Source organism: Ranitomeya variabilis, chromosome 3 (assembly GCF_051348905.1).
Source record: "Ranitomeya variabilis isolate aRanVar5 chromosome 3, aRanVar5.hap1, whole genome shotgun sequence".
Taxonomy (NCBI): Eukaryota; Metazoa; Chordata; class Amphibia; order Anura; family Dendrobatidae; genus Ranitomeya; species Ranitomeya variabilis.
In genome coordinates, this window is record NC_135234.1 from 668,843,241 (window position 1) to 668,863,771 (window position 20,531).

Here is a 20,531-nt window from a genome sequence, read left to right on the forward strand (position 1 = left end):
AGAATTATTCTCACCATCGTTCTGAATGTTGTAAATAGAAAGGGAATCAGAAGCTAGGAGTGGGAGGGAGACGGCGACAAACACTTGCAGAAGACAAGCCAACTTGTATTCTTCCTCCAGGGATGAGCTTTCTGCCAAAAAAAGAAGGTACATACAATATAGCATCAAGGAAACTGCAGAACACGTAGAAAGAAATAAAAAAAAAAACAGCATGTGTTAATAAAACTACTGAATTTATAAGAACAAGCCTTTTTGTTGGAGTCGGCGCTTCCACGTTGCGACCACAGTGCATTTTTTTGCCTCAACTGTGAAAAAAAAAATCAGACCACGTGCTGTGATGTTACAAAATCGCAGCAAAAAACATTGCAGTTTGACCACAAAAAACTAGCACTGGGTGCAATGTGTAAATACAGCCAGAAAACCTCTTTCCCCAAAAAGTATTTGCAACCCCAATTAATGCCAATCAAAAACTTTAAGGGGTATTCCCATCTCCAAAATCCTATCCCAATATGTAGCAAGTGTAATGGTTAATAGTAATATTAGCAAATAGCTTCAATTAGAAATGTATAGTGATTCTGATTCACTATGTCGCTTTCCTCATGTGCAGGCACTGCAGGACCTTATGTATCCATGGTTACGGCCACTTATATAGTGGCAGTTAGTTAGCTAGCTGCTAGTGGTCGTAACCATGGATACCTAAGGTCCTGCATTGACTGTACACGAGGAAAGAGACATCAGGAAAACTAGACTACATTTCTAATTACAGCTATTTGCTATTATTATTATTATTATTACACCTACTAGATATTGGGATAGGATCTTGGCAATGGGAATACCCCTTTAAGTCTCAAAAATCAAGACATCACACAGATATGTCTTCTGAAAGATAAAAAAAAACAAAAAAAAAAAAAACACTGTCCTTCAGAAACAGTTATGGAAAAACATAAGTGATAAAAATAATTGCCACTCAGGTAAAGGTATCTATTTAAAACCCAGATTTTTGCATATACTGTATTTTCTGGCGTATAAGACTACTTTTTAACCCCTGAAAATCTTCTTAAAATTCGGGGGTCGTCTTATACGCCGGGTGCCGTCTTGTACGCCGAGTGCAGACACCAATGTGTATATGGTGGGTGGGGGGGAGTGGTCCCGATGACGAAGAGGGGGCGTCTCACAGGAAAGTGTGAGTGGAGTATCCCCCATTACCTCATTGTAGCTGCAGCATGGGGTCTCTGTGCTGGGGAGAGGCGGCAGCTGCTGCTCCTCTTTGTGCCGCATGGGTGCTGTGCTGTGGGGCGGTGGCCGCCGCCGCTCCCCAGCACCCCACACTGCAGCTACAATGAGGTAATGGGGGATACTCCACTCACACTTTCCTGTGATATGCCCCCTCTTCGTCATCAGGACCACTCCCCCCCAAAAGGCACATTAGTCACCGGCCCTATAAGACGACATACGGCGTATAAGAAGACCCCCGACTTTTAAGAAGATTTTATATTTTAACTGGAAAAGTTGGGGGGGTCGTCTTATACGCCCAGTCATCTTATATGCCGGAAAATACGGTAATTTACACACAATAATTTAATGATATACTAAGGCCCAGACCAATTTGTCGAGGAGTTAACTGCAGTTTTGTGACGCAAACCTCACTGTAATGTTGCTAACTTTTGGTGAAGCTCCAAATTGCACAAAAATTTTGCAACTTTTTTTGTTTTTTACACCCAGCCAGCTTTATTAAAGTAGGTAGAGAAAACTGGAGCGAGACAGAGCGTGGTAAAGTCCACCGTCAAATTCATCAGAATTATTACACCAGAAATGTACGGTAGCCCCTGACTCATAATATTTCTGGAGAGGAGCATGCAAGTTATAAGATGTGCCAGCTTCATAAAAAGGGGTGAACTTGTTATGAATTTGGTACATATTATGCCAAATGTATCTTTCTTTAAAGGGGTTGGCCACTACCTTTTTATTGATGGCCTATCAATAGCTGATCGGTGGGGGTGCAACAACCTCTGATGATCAGCTAAGCCAATGATGGAAGTGGCTGGAAGTTCTCAGATGCTGCAGAACACAGAAGCTCGGTCATTTCTATAGGGGCCGCGGTGGGGTACTGCAGATCTATGCCCTATACAAATAACTAGGGGGTGGATCTGCAGTACCCGGCTGCGCCCACTATAGAGTGGTGGAGCTGGTGTATTAGTTCTGGCAATATCCGAGAACTGGCACTGGTAACTGCTGATCGGTGGGAGTACCTGGTGTCACACACCCACCGATCAGCTATTGATAGGCCATCAATAAAAAAGTAGTGGCCAGCTTCTTTAACACTGGTGTGCAAAGCTCCCTTCTTAATGAATTGGGGCCTAAATGTTTATACAGACAGTTTTACGGTTACCTGTTTTCATCTTTGACAAGGCTGCCACCAGGCTGGGATCAACATCACATGGGATACCCGCCGACGTTGCCAACTCAAATATACTGAGGGTGACCTGGGAGATGGAAGGCACCATTTTACTGACATATACTGACATGTTCCGATGACTCACTAGTTAATAAAGCAGCATTCATATTTCCAAGGTTGAAAACAAATAAATAAAATGCAAATTGAAAAAATGCTTTGCCCCAGGGGGCTGCGAACTAATTGCCTAGTGGTAACTGCTGTAGACAGCTGGGGATGGAAAATCCTACTGTGCTATTGTTTATGCTCAAACATATAATAGGCTGGAATGACATGAGAGTCAGTAAAACAGGTCAGTCGTAATGTGCCACATGGGGTTATTTTTTTCCTACTGCCTAGTGGAAAATGAGTTCATTACTAGTAACCGCCAGCCCACATTTAATTACCCATTAATTCCTTATGACTGCGTATTTGTTTCTTTGTCCCTAAAGCAGTGATGCTGCAGAGCAATGGCATAATGGACAAATAATGAAAAATAAGTGCGTTTTTCCAAGCAAATAGTTATTTTCTGTTCTATATCTAGTAATAGTATAATAGTATTTTGTGTTGTTTTACAAGTACATGGGATCTAAAACAAAGCTACTTGCACTGCTGCAACAAAACAATACATTGAGCAGAAAGGCACACTGAATAAGAAAATATAAGAAAAGCTGTCACCTTGAAAGAGTTTAAAGGAATGTCATCATAAAATGACCTATTGCCTAAATCAGGTTCTTGTGTCACCATGGGTGGCACCATAATAACACCTCGGCAGCAGGCGCGCTGTCTGGGTGTTATGTTTGACACCAATTTCTCCTTCACCTCCCATCTACAATCTCTTGCCCGCACTTGCTGCTTACACCTAAAGAACATCTCTAGAACCCGCCCTTTTCTCACCATGGAAACAACAAAAACCCTCACTGTCACCCTGATCCTCTCCCACCTGGACTACTGTAACACTCTATTAATTGGCCTCCCCCTTACTCAACTTTCCCTTCTCCAGTCTATCCTTAATGCAGCAGCCAGGGTTGTCCATCTGGCTAATCGTTACTCAGATGCATCCGCTCTTCGCCAGTTGTTACACTGGCTGCCAATTCATTATACAGGATACAATTCATAGTACTTGTTCTCACCCACAAAGCTCTCCACAGTGTGGCACCCTCTTACATCTCCTCCCTCATTTCTGTCTATCGGCCTAACCGACCGCTGCGCTCTGTAATCGACTGGCGACTAACCTCTGCACTATTCCATATCTCCCACTCCCGACTCCAAGAATTCTTCGCGCTGCGCCAATCCTCTGGAATGCTCTACCCCAAGATATTAGGACCATTCACAATGTGCTCAGTTTTATGCGCTCCCTCAAAACACTTTTGTTCAGAGCGGCCTACCACGTTCCCTAATCAAAGTCATTTTATGTTTGTGTGTGGCCCATTCACTATCTCCACCCCCTGAAGATGGCTGGGCCTTCACTGTAAATACATCATTGTAAATACACACCTGTACTTTGTATCTCCCCCACCTCATTGTAGATTGTAAGCTCTCACGAGCAGGGTTGTTTTATTTTGCTTTAATCGTATATTATTGATAACGTTGTTACTTATGAAAAGCGCTGCAGAAAATGTTGGCACTATATAAATAAAGATTATTATTATTATTATACCCCTTTAAGACACATGAAAAGATGAAAAGAGCCTGAAACTTTAAAGATATGTGCACACGGTCAGTAAACGCTGCAGGTTAGCGCTGCGTATACTTCCGCAGCATTCAACCTGCAGTGGCCAGATGGTACCAATGCCCACTATGCGTGCACAGATGCCTGCGGCTTCCCTGCGGAGACAGACATGCGGTGCGTCTCTCCAGACTGCATTATGTTTACTTATCTTGCGGAGACGCTCAGTCTCCGCAAGATAAATGTCACCCGTACAATGTATTGGATGCGGTGATTCCGCATGGTTCAATGAACACGTGGATTCATATGCGTTCAATAGCCATCAGCGCTTTGGACGCAGCAGACATGTGCTGTGTCCAAAGTGCTGCTAATTCCTGATAGTCTGCACATACCCTCACAACTGAGAGAACTGTGATTAAGAGATTGTCCTTTTGGAGAGAGAAACTATAAGAGTATGTGCACACGTTCAGGTTTTTTCGCATTTTTCGTGATAAAAACGCTATAAAAACTCATTAAAAACACATACATTATGCATCCTATCATTTAGAATGCATTCTGCATGTTTTGTGCACATGGTGCGTTTTTTTCCACAAAAAAAACGCATCGCGGTAAAAATAGCAGCAGTTTCATTAATTTTTGCAGATTTCCCGCGTTTTTCCTGCAATTCTATGCATTTGGAAAAAAACGCACAAAAAAACGCGTCAAAAACGCATGAAAAAACGCATGCGGTTTTCTGGCAGAAATGTCCGTTTTTTGTCAGGAAAATTTCTGCAAGAAATCCTGACGTGTGCACATACCCTAATAGCGGTATGAGACTGTGTGAGATAACATGGTGTTGTTGTGGCCCCTGTGAAGAGAGCAGAGACCTGACCAGTAGGATTGTATAAACATTGTTTTTATTCTGTTTGATTCATCCTTTCATAATCAAAATATATTGTGTACCTACATGATGTATCTACAGATGAATCCAGTAAAGTTTGACTGTAAATCTACTTGCTCTTTGTCTTCTTTATTTAAGAAAAAAACATTTTAGGCTACTTTCACACTAGCGTTAACTGCAATCCGTCACAATGCATCGTTTTCCCGAAAAAACGCATCCTGCAAAAGTGTTTGCAGGATGCATTTTTTCACCATTGATTAACATGAAGCGATGCATTGTGACGGATTGCCACACGTCGCACCCGTCGTGCGACGGATGCGTCGTGCAGTGGCGGACCGTCGGGAGAAAAAAACGCTACATGTAACGTTTTTTGCTCACGACGGTCCGCTTTTTCCAACCGCGCATGCGCGGCCGGAACTCCGCCCCCACCTCCCCGCACCTCACAATGGGGCAGCGGATGCGCTGGAAAAATGCATCCGCTGCCCCCGTTGTGCGGCGGAGACAACGCTAGCGTCGGGAACGTCGGCCCGACGCACAGCGACGGGCCGAGCCCGATGCTAGTGTGAAAGTAGCCTTAGAAAAACCCACACTGCAAGGTAACATTTTGATTTTTGCAATAGGACTGCTTCTGTTCATTTTACAAGATTTACATACAGTCAGGAGCGTAGCTAGTGACAGACATCCCATTAGTGTAACCTGTGCAGCTGCACAGGAGCCCAAAGAGTAAAGAGGGTCCACTGCCATGTCCAAAACGTCTGAGTCCGCTCCTGCTCCAGACTATAGCATCTGATATGGGGCACCGGATTGCAGGGGAGTTCCAGGACAACAGCAAAAGCAAAAAAGTCCTGCAGCTGCTCTGCAGTAGTAAGTATCCCTACAGGAAGCACTGCACCCACTGTCTGGAGAGGTGCGGAGCTCTGATCCGATCTACTTAAGATTGGAGCAGTAGAACAGAGCATCATGCCTTTCTACTTGAGATGGTGAGATGCCGACTGCAAGGTTGCCTGTGACTCTGACAATGTAAGAAAAACAAACAACCTGCTCTATGGCAATATGCATTCCAAACCCCCCTGTGGAGCGCCCGCCAGGGCCGTGGGGTACTTGGTACTAGGTCCGATACTTAAAGGGATGTGTCACAGTGACACAGTCCTTGGCCCTGGGCATCCAAGTAAAGGGAAGGTGTTTAAAGGAGATGCTGAATAAAGAATAAAGTTTGTTTGTGACGCCACCTGTGGTATTCGGTCAGGGATAACTGATGCTGCTTAAAGGGGTCCACTGGGGTGATGTTATGGCAGCAGGGATGGTATGGCTTCCCACAGGTGAAGCTGGGTCCCCAGGGCTCCCGGTGTGGTAGATAAGGATGGTTCAGAAAGAAACAGAGGACACAAGGTTGCAGTCTCTTTACCTCTTTACTGGTGAAAGGCCGCCACAGTCCAGGGTACCAGATCACAGGTGCTGGTATGGTACGTCCAGCTTAGAAGCGGTTCAGACATCCCCCTAAACAGGTGGGGTTGGAAGACCTCCCTTCTGCGCTGTGTTGTAGTCCCTTGCTGCCTTAGGCCTCACACAAGGTCCTCACGTTCTCTCTGTCCCCCTTGTTGGTAGGACACTACCCGCATGGCAGGTAACTCAAGCCTTTTTACAGGTATCTCTCAGATGACTCAGAGCTCTGTTACTGTGCCTTCGGGTGTTAATGGTGGACAGGCGACCAGCAGTCTCCTGTCCGCCGATTTCTGCTGTGGGGCATACAGTCCCACACAGCCTCGGTCTTCTGGCCACCGGTTCCTGCGTTTCAGCGTGGAGGAGGCTCAGTTGCAGCTCCCTTCCAGCTCTTCACTCTCCTTTGCTTCTCTTCCCCTATCAGTCTCCTACATACTGCTCTGTTTCTCTTTCCTCTCAGGAGCTGCAGCACACTTGTCTGCACAGCCCCAGCTTTCCTTTCTCAGACTCTCTCTGTCTGCTTCCTCTCTCTCTCTTCTGTCCCTCTGACAGACTGCCTTATTCCTCCTCCAAGCCAGAATATATATATAGGGAAGCTCCCCTGAAACCGTATTCAGAGCTCCCCCTTCTGGCCTGGAGTCAGAACAGTGTTGCATGTGCTGAATACATGTTAAAGGGATCCTTCCTCGCTTCCAAGCATGGCATCACCCTTCCCGTGAGGAAGGCAATACCACTGTAACAGCCGGTTACCTGGGGTGTTACACCTACAATACACATCTAACCATACCCTTAGCTAGGTAGGAATTTGCACAGTGACATCCCTCTTTGATGACAGTGGTTATCTTGTAGTTGGGCCCTGTTATAAATTTTTTCACATGATCTATTCTATCTATCTATCTATCTATATCTATCTACTTGATACCAAGACAACATTGCTATCACTATTAGTGATGAGCGAATGTGCTCGTTACTCGAGTTTTCCAAGCATGCTCAGGTGTTCTCCGAGTATCTTGGGCATGCTCGTAGATTATGTTTGAGTCCCCGCAGCTGCATGATTTGCGGCTGCTAGACAGCCTGAATACATGTGGGGATTCGCTAACAAACAGCCAATCCCTGCATGTGTAGAGGTTGTCTAACAGCCACAAATCATGCAGCTACGGGGACACAAACATAATCTATGAGGATGCCCAAGATACTTGGAGGACACCCAAGCATGCTCGGAAAACTCGAGTAACAAGCACACTCACTCATCACTAATCACTATGTTTTCATATAAAGATAACAGGAATTTTGAACAAGCATGACTCAAGTGAAAACTGCCATGGTGGTGCCCAATGGCTTGTAATTTTGTAGGACTGATAACAGGACAAGAGCTGACAGGTATGGGGAAGTGGGAGGGAAGTGAGCAGCTAAAAGCTCTATAGAAATTAATAGGCTAAAGAAAGGTGGCTGGGATGTCAGGAGTTAACTTCACAGCCTGGAATGTAGCTACTACTCGTACTTCAGGCTCTGGTGGTCAAGTTCCTTAGTTTCCAGCTGTACACTATGTAAGATAAAATTTCTCATTGCAGGAGAATGACAGCAGATAGAAAAAGCAAGGCAATTTCAAGCTTGCTATCATGACTCTGTTGTTGGGGGTCTCGGGATCAGGGGATCCTTCCCTTTCCCTACCTCTAGGGGTGCCCTAGCTCAATCTGTTCAAGGATTACTTCTAATAGTGAAGACACCAGGACCATGTACCTTGCCTTAGTTCCTGAATCCACCCTCAGTCTGTACCCTTCCCCCACCCAGGGAAGAGGGGAGTAGTAGTGTGCCATAATACAGTGAACAAGGTAATATGAACAGGTCTAATGGAAAATACCAAACATACAAATATACTCACACATACAACAGAGGAATGCACCAGGGAGTGGAGGATGGGATTAAACCAAAGAAGGAGAAGAAAGGGAATTATTAATAAATCAAAACCAAGCAACAGTCACAGATAAATCCACCAAATACCTTTCTCCAATAATAACCAACAACAACCTCCACCCGTGCAGGATAAGCTAGTTATGACAAAGAGTGCTAGCCAGGGCCCAGATTATATAGGAGATGGGATTAGCTTAAAGAAATTTATACCGTTTAATATGAAGGTGAAGAGCTTCTAATCAGTGCAGGAGTAGAAGAAATCAGATGCTGAAGTCTTTTGGCTCCTCTCAGATGCGGTAAACATGTGACAGTACCCCCCTTCTACGAGGGACCTCCAGAACCCAGAACCTCAGAATCGTCTTTATCAGGGTGTGCCACGTGAAAAGACTGGATCAGCCTGGCTGCATGGATGTCAGATGTTGGTACCCACATCCTCTCTTCAGGACCGTATCCCTTCCAGTGCAGGAGCAGGAGAAATCAGACACTGTGGTATTATGACTCCTCTCTGTAGTGGTAACCCATGACACTTGCTTAATTTTGTGCTTTTTAACTAACTATATCAATTTCAGAACATGAGAACACCCCTCTAAACCTAAGGTGCGCAGTTAAAACATCGAAAAGTGTACATATGGATTCGACTAATCAATCCTCCCACTATGATATACAGAAGTAACATTTGTCATGCTGGGCTTTACCATAGGTTTAACACTATGTGACGGATGTACTATATACTTCCATTGATTTCTCCAGTAGTTACTACTCCATTTTAAAAGAGACTTCACTCAGCTCCAGGAGGAAGCTTGTTGATGGGTCCTGTCAGTTATTACTTAATACTCTCCCTATAAACTTGAGAAAAAAGGCTGCCAGTGCACATCTTTACTAGGGAACCTCTCCTCAAAGAAGCTCAGCATAAGACAAGACAAGCTGTTTAGTATTCCTCCAAGTTCTAGCCATTGACAAGACATGTCTGCTATCTCTTAGTTACGTCAAGTTTTCTCTCAGTGCAACGCATCGCCAGGCATCACGCAGCATGGTATCACACAATGCAGACTCCACTGAAATAATCTGTATGATTTTGCTGCCAAAAGATAGAGGTCTGGACACTACAACTGCGGACAGTGTAAAATGTACTTTTATAGTTACAAATTTGGTAAGCGTCACTACATGTTTTCTCTAATTAATGTGCAATGATTTAAGTTCAAATGCTAACTTCTATTCGGGGCCTTTGTTACAACTGTCTTTATACAATAAGTTCTGTTTAGCTTTTTAATTAGCTAAATGTCTATGCAAAAAAATGAAAACGTTGTATAGCTTTGGAGGGAGTCAAGGATAATTTCCCCAAATCTATATTCTCGCAGTGTCTCGCTGTTTTTTCATTATCTCTTTACATCTTCACATTACTCATTGGAATAATTTTGCATCACATTATTTTTAAGACATTTCAGTGTCATCTTCTATGTATTTGCTGATATTTTATAGTCAGATACTGTGCGTAATCCACATAATGCTTGTGATCATGTTGTATAACAATTTGACCTTGGACGAGTTGCCTAACATCTAATTTCATTAAACAAAAAGGCATTTAATTGTTTGTAGCAGTTAAAGTGAATGTCCACCAGATCCCCTTTACATGATGGATCATGCACAACACCATATTAGACCTGTTTCACATGTCCTGATATTTCCGCTACCGTAAAAACAGTATCGGAGATATCCGTGTGTGTGTGTAATACTTGAGGCACACGTGTGCCGCATCAGTACCACACACTGGCACATGGGAAGCAGTGGTACAGTAAGCACTGTTTTACTGTGCCAGATGCTGAAGACTGCTCACATCATTCTCCCCTGCTTTGCCGGTGAGCAGCGTGAGCAGGAGAGAATGAGAATTATATTCAAGCAACAACAGTGAGAGCAGGTGGCGGATAATGGGACTATTACTCCATCAGCCTACACCTGCTGCAGCTAATAACAGTGAGAGCAGCCAGCCGCTGATGGGAGCATTCATCAGCCAGCGCCTGCGCCATAAATAAATAAATTTAAAAAACGACGTTCATTCCTTTATATTTTTGATAACCAGCCAGGCAAAACTGACAGCTGCAGGCAGCAACCCTCAGCTGTCAGCTTCAGCAAGGCCGGTTACAAGAATAGAGGGGTCCCCACGCTGTTTTTTTAATTATTAAAATCAATAATTTAAAGAAATGGCATGGGGTCCTCCCATTTGTGACAACCAGCCAAGCTAAAGGTGACAGCTGGGGCTGGTATTCTCAAGCTGGTTAGGGGCCATGGATATTGACCCCCCTCAGCCTAAAAATAGCAGCCTGCAGCCACACAGAAAAGACATATCTATTAGAAGCATCAATTCTGGCACTTTTCCAGGCTCTTCCCACTTGCCCTGTAGCGGTAGCAAGTGAGGTTCATATTTGTGGGGTTGATGTCACCTTTGTATTCTGGTGACATCAAGCCCATGGCTTAGTAACGGAGAGGTGTCTATAAGACACCCATCCATTACTAATCCTATAGTTATATGGTAAATAGTGTTGAGCATTCCGATACCGCAAGTATCGGGTATCGGCCGATATTTGCTGTATCGGAATTCCGATACCGAGATCCGATACTTTTGTGGTATCGGGTATCGGTATCGAAACAACATTAATGTGTAAAAGAAAGAATTAAAATAAAAAATATTGCTATACTCACCTCTCCGACGCAGCCTGGACCTCACCGAGGGAACCGGCAGCGTTCTTTGCTTAAAATGCGCGCGTTTCCTTCCTTCCGTGACGTCACGGCTTGTGATTGGTCACGTGCCGCCCATGTGGCCGCGACGCGACCAATCACAGCAAGCCGTGACGTAATTTTCAGGTCCTTCTAGGCATTCAGTATTTTAAAATTACGTTCCGGCTTTGTGATTGGTCGCGTCGCGTTCACATGGGCGACGCGACCAATCACAAGCCGTGACGTCACAGGAGGCAGGAAACGCGCGCATTTTTAAAATTACGTCACGGCTTGTGATTGGTCGCGTCGCCCATGTGGCCGCGACGCAACCAATCACAGCAAGCCGTGACGTAATTTCAGGTCCTTCAGGATTTTAAAATTACATTCTGGCTTATGATTGGTCGCGTCGCGGTCACATGGGCGACGCGACCAATCACAAGCCGTGACGTCACGGGAGGCTGGACACGCGCGCATTTTAAAATGCGCGCGTGTCCTGCCTCCCGTGACGTCCCGGCTTGTGATTGGTCGCGTCGCCCATGTGGCCGCGACGCGACCAATCACAGCAAGCCGTGACGTAATTTTAGGTCCTTCAGGATTTTAAAATTACGTTCTGGCTTATGATTGGTCGCGACGCGACGCGACCAATCACAAGCCGTGACGTCACGGGAGGCTGGACACGCGCGCATTTTAAAATGCGCGCGTGTCCAGCCTCCCGTGACGTCACGGCTTGTGATTGGTCGCGTCGCCCATGTGACCGCGACGCGACCAATCACAAGCCAGAACGTAATTTTAAAATCCTGAAGGACCTAAAATTACGTCACGGCTTGCTGTGATTGGTCACGTCGCGGCCACATGGGCGGCACGCGACCAATCACAAGCCGGGACTTCACGTAAGGAAGTAAACACGCGAATTTTAAGCAAACAACGCTGCCGGTTCCCTCGGTGAGGTCCAGGCTGCGTCGGAGAGGTGAGTATAGCAATATTTTTTATTTTAATTCTTTCTTTTACACATTAATATGGATCCCAGGGCCTGAAGGAGAGTTTCCTCTCCTTCAGACCCTGGGAACCATCAGGGATACCGTCCGATACTTGAGTCCCATTGACTTGTATTGGTATCGGGTATCGGTATCGGATTAGATCCGATACTTTGCCGGTATCGGCCGATACTTTCCGATACCGATACTTTCAAGTATCGGACGGTATCGCTCAACACTAATGGTAAATAAAGACAGCCAGAATAAAGTTCTTTATTTGAAATAAAGAAATTCTCACTGTGATCTGCGGTGAACTAACTGAGTTAAACAGTATTTCCCTGTATGACATCAATATTATACAAGGAATTGGACACTGTGAACGTAAATACGGTATTGAACTGTTTTTGGTGTGTGTTTTCTTTTCTACGCTTCTATGATTAGCCTGAGAATTAATAAAATGCTGCTTCAAATCTGCACAAAAAATTTATGAAATAGGCGAAACACATAAAAAACACAGCAAAAACACAAAAGTCAAAAAGATTGCTATTGCGTATTTTGCATCACAAAAAAACAGCATTTACACTATGTGTGAACACGACCTTAAAATTAATGAGTCATCAGAAAATAACTTATTATTTAAGTCACATTTTTATGAGTGTGGAGAAACGGGTTCAGTGGGTGCTCTCGTCCGCTGGCCTGGCTGTCTTTAGCAAGACTGCATGGACCACGCCTCATACCATTGAACGCCCGCTCTATCTCCCAGTGGGCAATACACTACACAGACAACACAGGGCTAAGGTAAAACAGTGTGGCAATACTTTATTGAACCACAACACACAATAACAAACAGAACAATCCCACCCTGGCTGGAATGGCTTCGTTACATGGGCGCATATGAAAGATCACTGCGTCTCCACGTATTTCCAGTATGACATGATGTCAGAGCTCCCAGGGTCGCTATTCCGCCTATGGATGCACGCTCAGAGAAGAGGTAATGACAAGCATAGGGAGATGACCAAGAACTGTCCATAGAGTCCATACAAGGTCCAAAGCCAGTTGACATGATGTCAGAGCTCAAAGGGTTGCTACTCCATCTGTGGATGCACGCACAGAGAAGAGGTAATGACAAGCATGGGGAGATGACCAAGAACTGTCTATAGAGTCCATACAAAGTCCAAAGCCAGTTGGCACTAGAGTCACCACCTGGTGTCAGGACTCTGAACATTTTTTATTACCTTTTGTGTATTACTGCCCTTTTCCAAGATGGCATCTTTGGTCTCATGTGCACTGTGTCTTCCTGCTGTAAAACTCCACCCCAGCCTTCAGTCTGTGCTAGAGTATTCTGCCTTGCATCCAGCTCCTGAGTCCTGACCTCTGGTGACTCCCTGGCTATATATCTGCTCCTGTGAACCTGTGGGGTTATCCTGCTACTCTGCTCTGAGTTCCAGCTGCATACACCAGTTCCAGTAATCCTCTTTCATCTGCTGTTTGTGTTTACTTCCATCTGCATTTGCTGGACATGTAAGCTGTTGCAGCTCTGCAAGAACCTGAGACTATTACCCAGGCCTCCCTGGTTGAGCTAAGATATTATTTGAACTGCCTTATAAGCATATCTATCTGTGTTTTGGACTAAGCAAGGACTTATTCGTGTCAAGTATCCTCAAGAATAATTGTGCTTCATAGACTTTCTGCGTGATTGCATTTTCCTCTGAAGTTTCCTATAGACTGCTAAGCTGCATTTAATATTTACTCCAAGTGTTGTGGACTTGAGTTTCTCTCTGCACCTGTTTGAATCACCGTGTGATAATATAGACTTTACCACTTATAAAACTGTGTCCTGTAGTTGTCTTGTTCCACGCAAAGAGTCTCCTGAGTTATCCCCTATGCTTATTACACCTGGCTTATCTGACCATCTCCATGGAACCAGGCGACCAGCGGGTCCCAAACCTGGCTTTCTCCAAATATATCCATGGTGCAGAGATGGTCGCTGGATCCGATCTGTGTCCTTTCAACTGGAGCCGAAAACCCCTAGGTTGTATCCTATAGAATCATAGATCAGTGTCCCTCGTGATGGTGCCATGATGAATTGGCTGCAGTCCTTTCTCTTGTCTCTTGGGTGGTTTGCAGACTGTCTGGCTGGTAGCTTTGTTTTACTTCAGTCTCCAGGATGTGATCTTGGAGTCTTTTTATACCCAAGGCATGTAAGCTATTTTTAGAATTACCCAGGGTCTTTCAGTCCAACATCAAGATAAGGTAATCAATGGTGATGGGATTAAGTAGCACTATTAGCATATAAGCACACATCAATAAACAAAGCTTAACACACTCAATGTACAGTCACTATTACAGACTTAAGGTACCGTTACACTAAACGACTTACCAACGATCACGACCAGCAATACGACCTGGCCGTGATCGTTGGTAAGTCTTTGTGTGGTCACTGGGCAGCTGTCACACAGACAGCTCTCTCCAGCGACCAACGATCAGGGGAACGACTTCGGCATCGTTGAAACTGTCTTCAACGATGCCAAAGTCCCCCTGCAGCACCCGGGTAACCAGGGTAAACATCGGGTTACTAAGTGCAGGGCCGCGCTTAGTAACCCGATATTTACCCTGGTTACCATTGTAAAAGTAAAAAAAAAAAACACTACATACTCACATTCCGATGTCTGTCACGTCCCCCGCCATCAGCTTCCCGCACTGACTGTGTCAGCGCCGGCCGTAAAGCAGAGCACAGCGGTGACGTCACCGCTGTGCTCTTCTTTACGGCCGGCAATGACAGTCAGTGCGGGAAGCTGACGGCGGGGGACGTGACAGACATCGGAATGTGAGTATGTAGTGTTTTTTTTTTTTTAACTTTTACAATGGTAACCAGGGTAAATATCGGGTTACTAAGCGTGGCCCTGCGCTTAGTAACCCGATATTTACCCTGGTTACAAGTGAACACATCGCTGGATCGGCGTCACACACGCCGATCCAGCGATGACAGCGGGTGATCAGCGACCAAAAAAAGGTCCTGATCATTCCCTACGACCAACAATCTCCCAGCAGGGGCCTGATCGTTGGTCGCTGTCACACATAACGAAACCGTTAGCGGGATCGTTGCTACGTCACAAAAAAGCGTGACGTTGCAACAATATCGTTAACGAAATCGTTATGTGTGAAGGTACCTTTACACAGTATGTTAGATAGTATATCAGTTGACAAGTCTGTCTTCTTGACCCACCAGTAGTGTTGAGCATTCCGATACCGCAAGTATCGGGTATCGGCCGATACTTGCGGTATCGGAATTCCGATACCGGGATTCCGATACTTGCCGCGTATCGGATACCGGAATCGGAAGTTCTAAGATTCAAAAAGCAGAAATTCAGCCAATGAGATTGATTCCAAGTGTGGGCACATCCTGTTTAGCATGGAGGGCATGAAACTACTGGCAAGGCTGTGATTGGCTGGTGTAATGATGTCATGATGCAGTTTAAAAGTCGCTGGCGCCATTTTGCGATCACTCTGCTGTGAATTCAGTTAGTGACAGGACGCTGTTTGCTGACTGAGGGACAGTTTAGAGATAGCGATTTGCTTCTTTGTGCTTTCCAAAGGCTAATTTAGCAACCGCTGTGTTCACCTACTATTCACCTTGCTTTTGCCTTGTAGCGCTGTTTTCACAGCGATCTGCAGGGTCTGTGTGTGTGTGTGTGTGAGTGCAGCCCAGTCTCCAGTCTGAGTGCAGCCACATAGGCCATCCATAGTTGGTTGTATTCAGTTCAGGGAGGGTGGTTCATTGCCTCATACTGTTCCTTTTTTTTTTTTTTTTCCCAAGTAGTGTAGTCTGCTGCTAATTTATTCAAAAAAATCCTATTAGTGTCTTTCCACCCGTCTCCAGCTAATTTGTGGAAAAACACTACATAGGATAAAGTAGAGGAGGGTTTTTGGGCCTTGCAGCGCCGTTTACGGCTGTCTGCACGGTCTCCGTGTGACTGCAGCTCGCCCTGTAATCTGTGAGCAGCTGTAGCCTGGTTGTCTCCAGCTCAGGGTTTTTCACTGCGTCATACCGCCAAATCAATTTTCTTTTTTTTCAAAGTAGTGTAGTCTGCTGCTAATTAATTTAAAAAAATCCTATTAGTGTCTTTCCACCCGTCTCCAGCTAATTTGTGGAAAAACACTACATAGGATAAAGTAGAGGAGGGTTTTTGGGCCTTGCAGCGCCGTTTACGGCTGTCTGCACGGTCTCCGTGTGACTGCAGCTCGCCCTGTAATCTGTGAGCAGCTGTAGCCTGGTTGTCTCCAGCTCAGGGTTTTTCACTGCGTCATACCGCCAAATCAATTTTCTTTTTTTTCAAAGTAGTGTAGTCTGCTGCTAATTAATTTTAAAAAATCCTATTAGTGTCTTTCCACCCGTCTCCAGCTAATTTGTGGAAAAACACTACATAGGATAAAGTAGAGGAGGGTTTTTGGGCCTTGCAGCGCCGTTTACGGCTGTCTGCACGGTCTCCGTGTGACTGCAGCTCGCCCTGTAATCTGTGAGCAGCTATAGCCTGGTTGTCTCCAGCTCAGGGTTTTTCACTGCGTCATACCGCCAAATCAATTTTCTTTTTTTTCAAAGTAGTGTAGTCTGCTGCTAATTAATTTAAAAAAATCCTATTAGTGTCTTTCCACCCGTCTCCAGCTAATTTGTGGAAAAACACTACATAGGATAAAGTAGAGGAGGGTTTTTGGGCCTTGCAGCGCCGTTTACGGCTGTCTGCACGGTCTCCGTGTGACTGCAGCTCGCCCTGTAATCTGTGAGCAGCTATAGCCTGGTTGTCTCCAGCTCAGGGTTTTTCACTGCGTCATACCGCCAAATCAATTTTCTTTTTTTTCAAAATAGTGTAGTCTGCTGCTAATTTATTCAAAAAAATCCTATTAGTGTCTTTCCACCCGTCTCCAGCTAATTTGTGGAAAAACACTACATAGGATAAAGTAGAGGAGGGTTTTTGGGCCTTGTAGCGCCGTTTACGTCTGTCTGCACGGTCTCCGTGTGACTGCAGCTCTATCTGTTGTCAGTTCAGCCCCCAAAAAATAAATAAATAATAAAGTTCACCAAACACACCAGTTACACCACTTTACATTTCTGTAGGCCACATTAGCTCATATTTGTGTCTAGTCCACACTTTAGATAATTAGTGCTTCTTATACCTGTTAGGAGGAGTTGCTCAGGAATAAGCACACAAATCCGTTAGTACTTTTCTGCTTATCTTTATCAGTCAACCAAGATGAAGAAGGCAGTGAGTAAGGCACGGGGGCGTGGGAGCCGTCGCGGAGCAGGGAGGGGACGTGGGGATTCTGTGCCTGCTGCGGGCACCGGTGACTCATCAGCACCCACTTTCACCAGGCAACAGTCGTTCATGCGAAGCTTTGTGTCCGAGCGCCGTACACCGCTGCTGCGTGAAGAACAAATTGAAGCTGTTGTCGGATGGATGGCAGCTAATGCATCAACTTCCATTAGTGCCACATCCTCTCAGACACAGAGCACTGGAGAGCAGCCATCTGTCTCTTCACCACCTGCCAAATTGCCCAGGCAGACAGAGAGCCCAGGACAGGAGCCGTCTCTACTTCTGTTCTCTGAATCTCTTGGCTTGGAAACAGGGGGCCAGCCAAGCAGCATTGGAGAAATGGAAGAAGAGGCAGGGTGCAGTGATGCCCAACAGCTTTTTCTGTCTTCCTCTGAAGAGGCGGGTGGGCCAGTGGCTCCGGTCACCACATCGCAGGCCGCATCAGCTGATGATGACACTCAGGTGCCACTTACTGGTGCGTGCTCTGCTGCTGAGACTACCCAGGAGGAGCAGTTGGGGGCAGAGGGTAGTGTAGATGATGAGGTCCTCGACCCATCTTGGCGTGAGGGACAGGAAGGTGGTGGGAGCAGCTCTGAGGAAGAGATTCCCCGTACGGCCCAAAGAGGGAGAGGGAGGGGGAAGACTGCGGATCCTGCAGCCTCCGCTTTGGCACCCGTTAGGAGCATGTCTCTTCCAAAAGCCAAAAAGGGCGCTCCCAAGACTTGCAGTGCCTGGTCCTTTTTTGACACAGTTGCAGATGACATTTGCTATGTCAGATGCAACGTGTGTCATCAAAAAGTCAAAAGAGGTCGAAATGTCAGCAACCTCAATACCTCCAACATGTGGAAACATGTGCGCAACAGGCACCCGGCGGAGTTAGAAAAACACACTGAAGAGGTAGGCCAACCAACAGCGGCAGCTACCACCTCTTCAGCTCGTGTTGCCTCTTCCTCTACCTCACACGCAGCTGGTTCGGCGTCCTCCCAGGATCGCCGTGGAAGAACCTCTGCCCCTGTTGTCCAGAGACCCGCTGTAATTCCACCCGCAGCGCCACTTTCCCAGTCATCCACACACTCCCAGCCCAGTCTACAGCCATCGGTAGTACAGGCATGGGAGAAAAGGCGGCCTTTCTCGTCAAACCACCCACGAGCACAGGCTCTGACTGCAGGCATTGCCAAACTTCTGTCACTGGAAATGCTGTCATTCAGGCTGGTGGAGACTGACAGCTTCCGTGACTTCATGTCATTGGCAGTCCCACAGTACAAAGTGCCCAGCCGCTTTTACTTCAGCAGGCAAGCCGTCCCTGCCCTGCAGAAGCATGTGGAGGGACACATAAAACACGCGCTACTGAACGCCGTCAGTAGCAAGGTCCACCTCACCACCGATGCGTGGACCAGTCAACATGGACAGGGGCGATACCTTTCCCTCACTGCCCATTGGGTTAATGTCGTTGAGCCGGGTACAGACCGTGCGAGTGGCGCAGGACGTGTCCTGCCCACTCCAAGGATTGCAGGAATCCATTCTGTACGCATTGACTCCTCCTCTTACACCAGTTCCTCAGAATCATCGCTGCAGGAGCCGTCACAGTCCACCTCCACATGGACCCGTGATGAACGTGTACCTGTTACGACCGACATGAGCACAGCCGTGGCCAAACGTCAACAGGCCGTCTTGAAATTAATTTTCTTGGGGAATCGTAGCCACACAGCGCAGGAGCTCTGGAATGCCATCAAGCAGGAGAGCGATGTGTGGTTTGTGCCAGCGAATCTCCAGCCAGGCATGGTAGTGTGTGATAATGGCCGAAATCTGGTGGCAGCTCTGGGCCTCGGCAACCTCACTCACATCCCATGTCTGGCACATGTGCTCAATTTGGTCGTGCAGAGCTTTTTGAGGGACTATCCGGATCTTGATGCACTGCTGCACAAGGTCCGCCTAGAGTGTGCTCACTTGCGGCGTTCCAGCACGGCAAAAGCGCGCATTGCGGCTCTGCAGCGCCGACACCGCCTGCCGGAACATCGCATCATATGTGACCTACCTACCAGGTGGAATTCCACGTTACATATGTTGGAGCGGTTGTGTGAGCAGCAGCAAGCTGTAATGGAGTACCAGCTGCTTCAGGCGCAAAAAAGTCGCAGTCAGCGCCGTACAGACTTCACAACCACAGAGTGGGCCACTATGAATGACGTCTGCCAGGTTTTGCGTCCCTTTGATTATTCCACGCGGATGGCGAGTGCAGATGATGCACTAGTCAGCATGACTGTCCCCCTTATCTGCCTGCTTGAAAAATCACTGCAAGCGCTAAGGGATGATGTTGTGGAAGAGGTGGAGGATGAGGATTCACCATTTCCATCATCTTCTGGACAGTCAGCGCCACGTGGTTCCTCACAAACGCGTAGGCAGGGGACCGTTTGTGAGGAGGATGAGGAGGAGTCAATGGAGGAGGAAGACATCCGTCCAGAGGAGGGAGTTACACAATTGTCCAGTACTCAGTGTGTACAGCGAGGGTGGGGTGATGACGAGCGGGCAGAGATCACGCCTCCAGCAGGGGACAGCGTTTCTTGGGCAGTTGGCAGTCTGCAGCACATGGTGGATTACATGCTGCAGTGCCTGAGAAACGACCGCCGCATCGCCCACATTCTCAACATGTCTGATTATTGGGTGTTCACCCTCCTCGATCCTCGCTACCGGGACAACGTAGAAAGCCTCATCACACCGTTGAACCGGGAGCGAAAAATGCGGGAGTACCAAGACACACTGGTCAATTCCATCATCTTCTCCATTCCAACTGAGAGAAGTGCTGCTAGTGCATTCCAAAGCAGCTCAGTGCGTCCAGGCCGTGGTGGAGGCTCTGCACAAAGAGGGAGCAGAAGCAGTGCCTCTGCCCAAGGCAAGACCAGTATGGCCGAACTGTGGCACAGTTTTCTGTGCCCGCCACAAAAGTCTACACCATCACAGACGGCTCCAGTCAGCAGGAGGCAACGGTTCCGTCAGATGGTGACAGACTACATGTCTTGCCCTCTTGCTGTACTCCCAGACGGCTCTTCCCCTTTCAAGTTTTGGGTCTCAAAGCTGGATACATGGCCAGAGCTAAGCCAGTATGCATTGGAGGTGCTGTCTTGCCCTGCGGCCAGTGTATTATCGGAACGTGTCTTTAGTGCTGCAGGTGGTGTACTAACTGACCGTCGCATGCGACTATCCTCCGATA

At 46.6% G+C, this 20,531-nt stretch overlaps 1 protein-coding gene across 1 annotated transcript in view; it reads right to left on the reverse strand.

Moving 5' to 3' along the window:
- NCKAP1L (NCK associated protein 1 like) overlaps positions 1 to 20,531 on the reverse strand; it is a 325,756-nt gene that overhangs the window by 37,613 nt on the left and 267,612 nt on the right. The window contains exons 27-28 of the mRNA XM_077297911.1: positions 2,390 to 2,483; positions 15 to 131 (exon numbers count right to left, since the gene is read on the reverse strand). Coding sequence (XP_077154026.1) covers positions 15 to 131; positions 2,390 to 2,483 — 211 coding nt within the window. The remainder of the gene's footprint in view (positions 1 to 14; positions 132 to 2,389; positions 2,484 to 20,531) is intronic.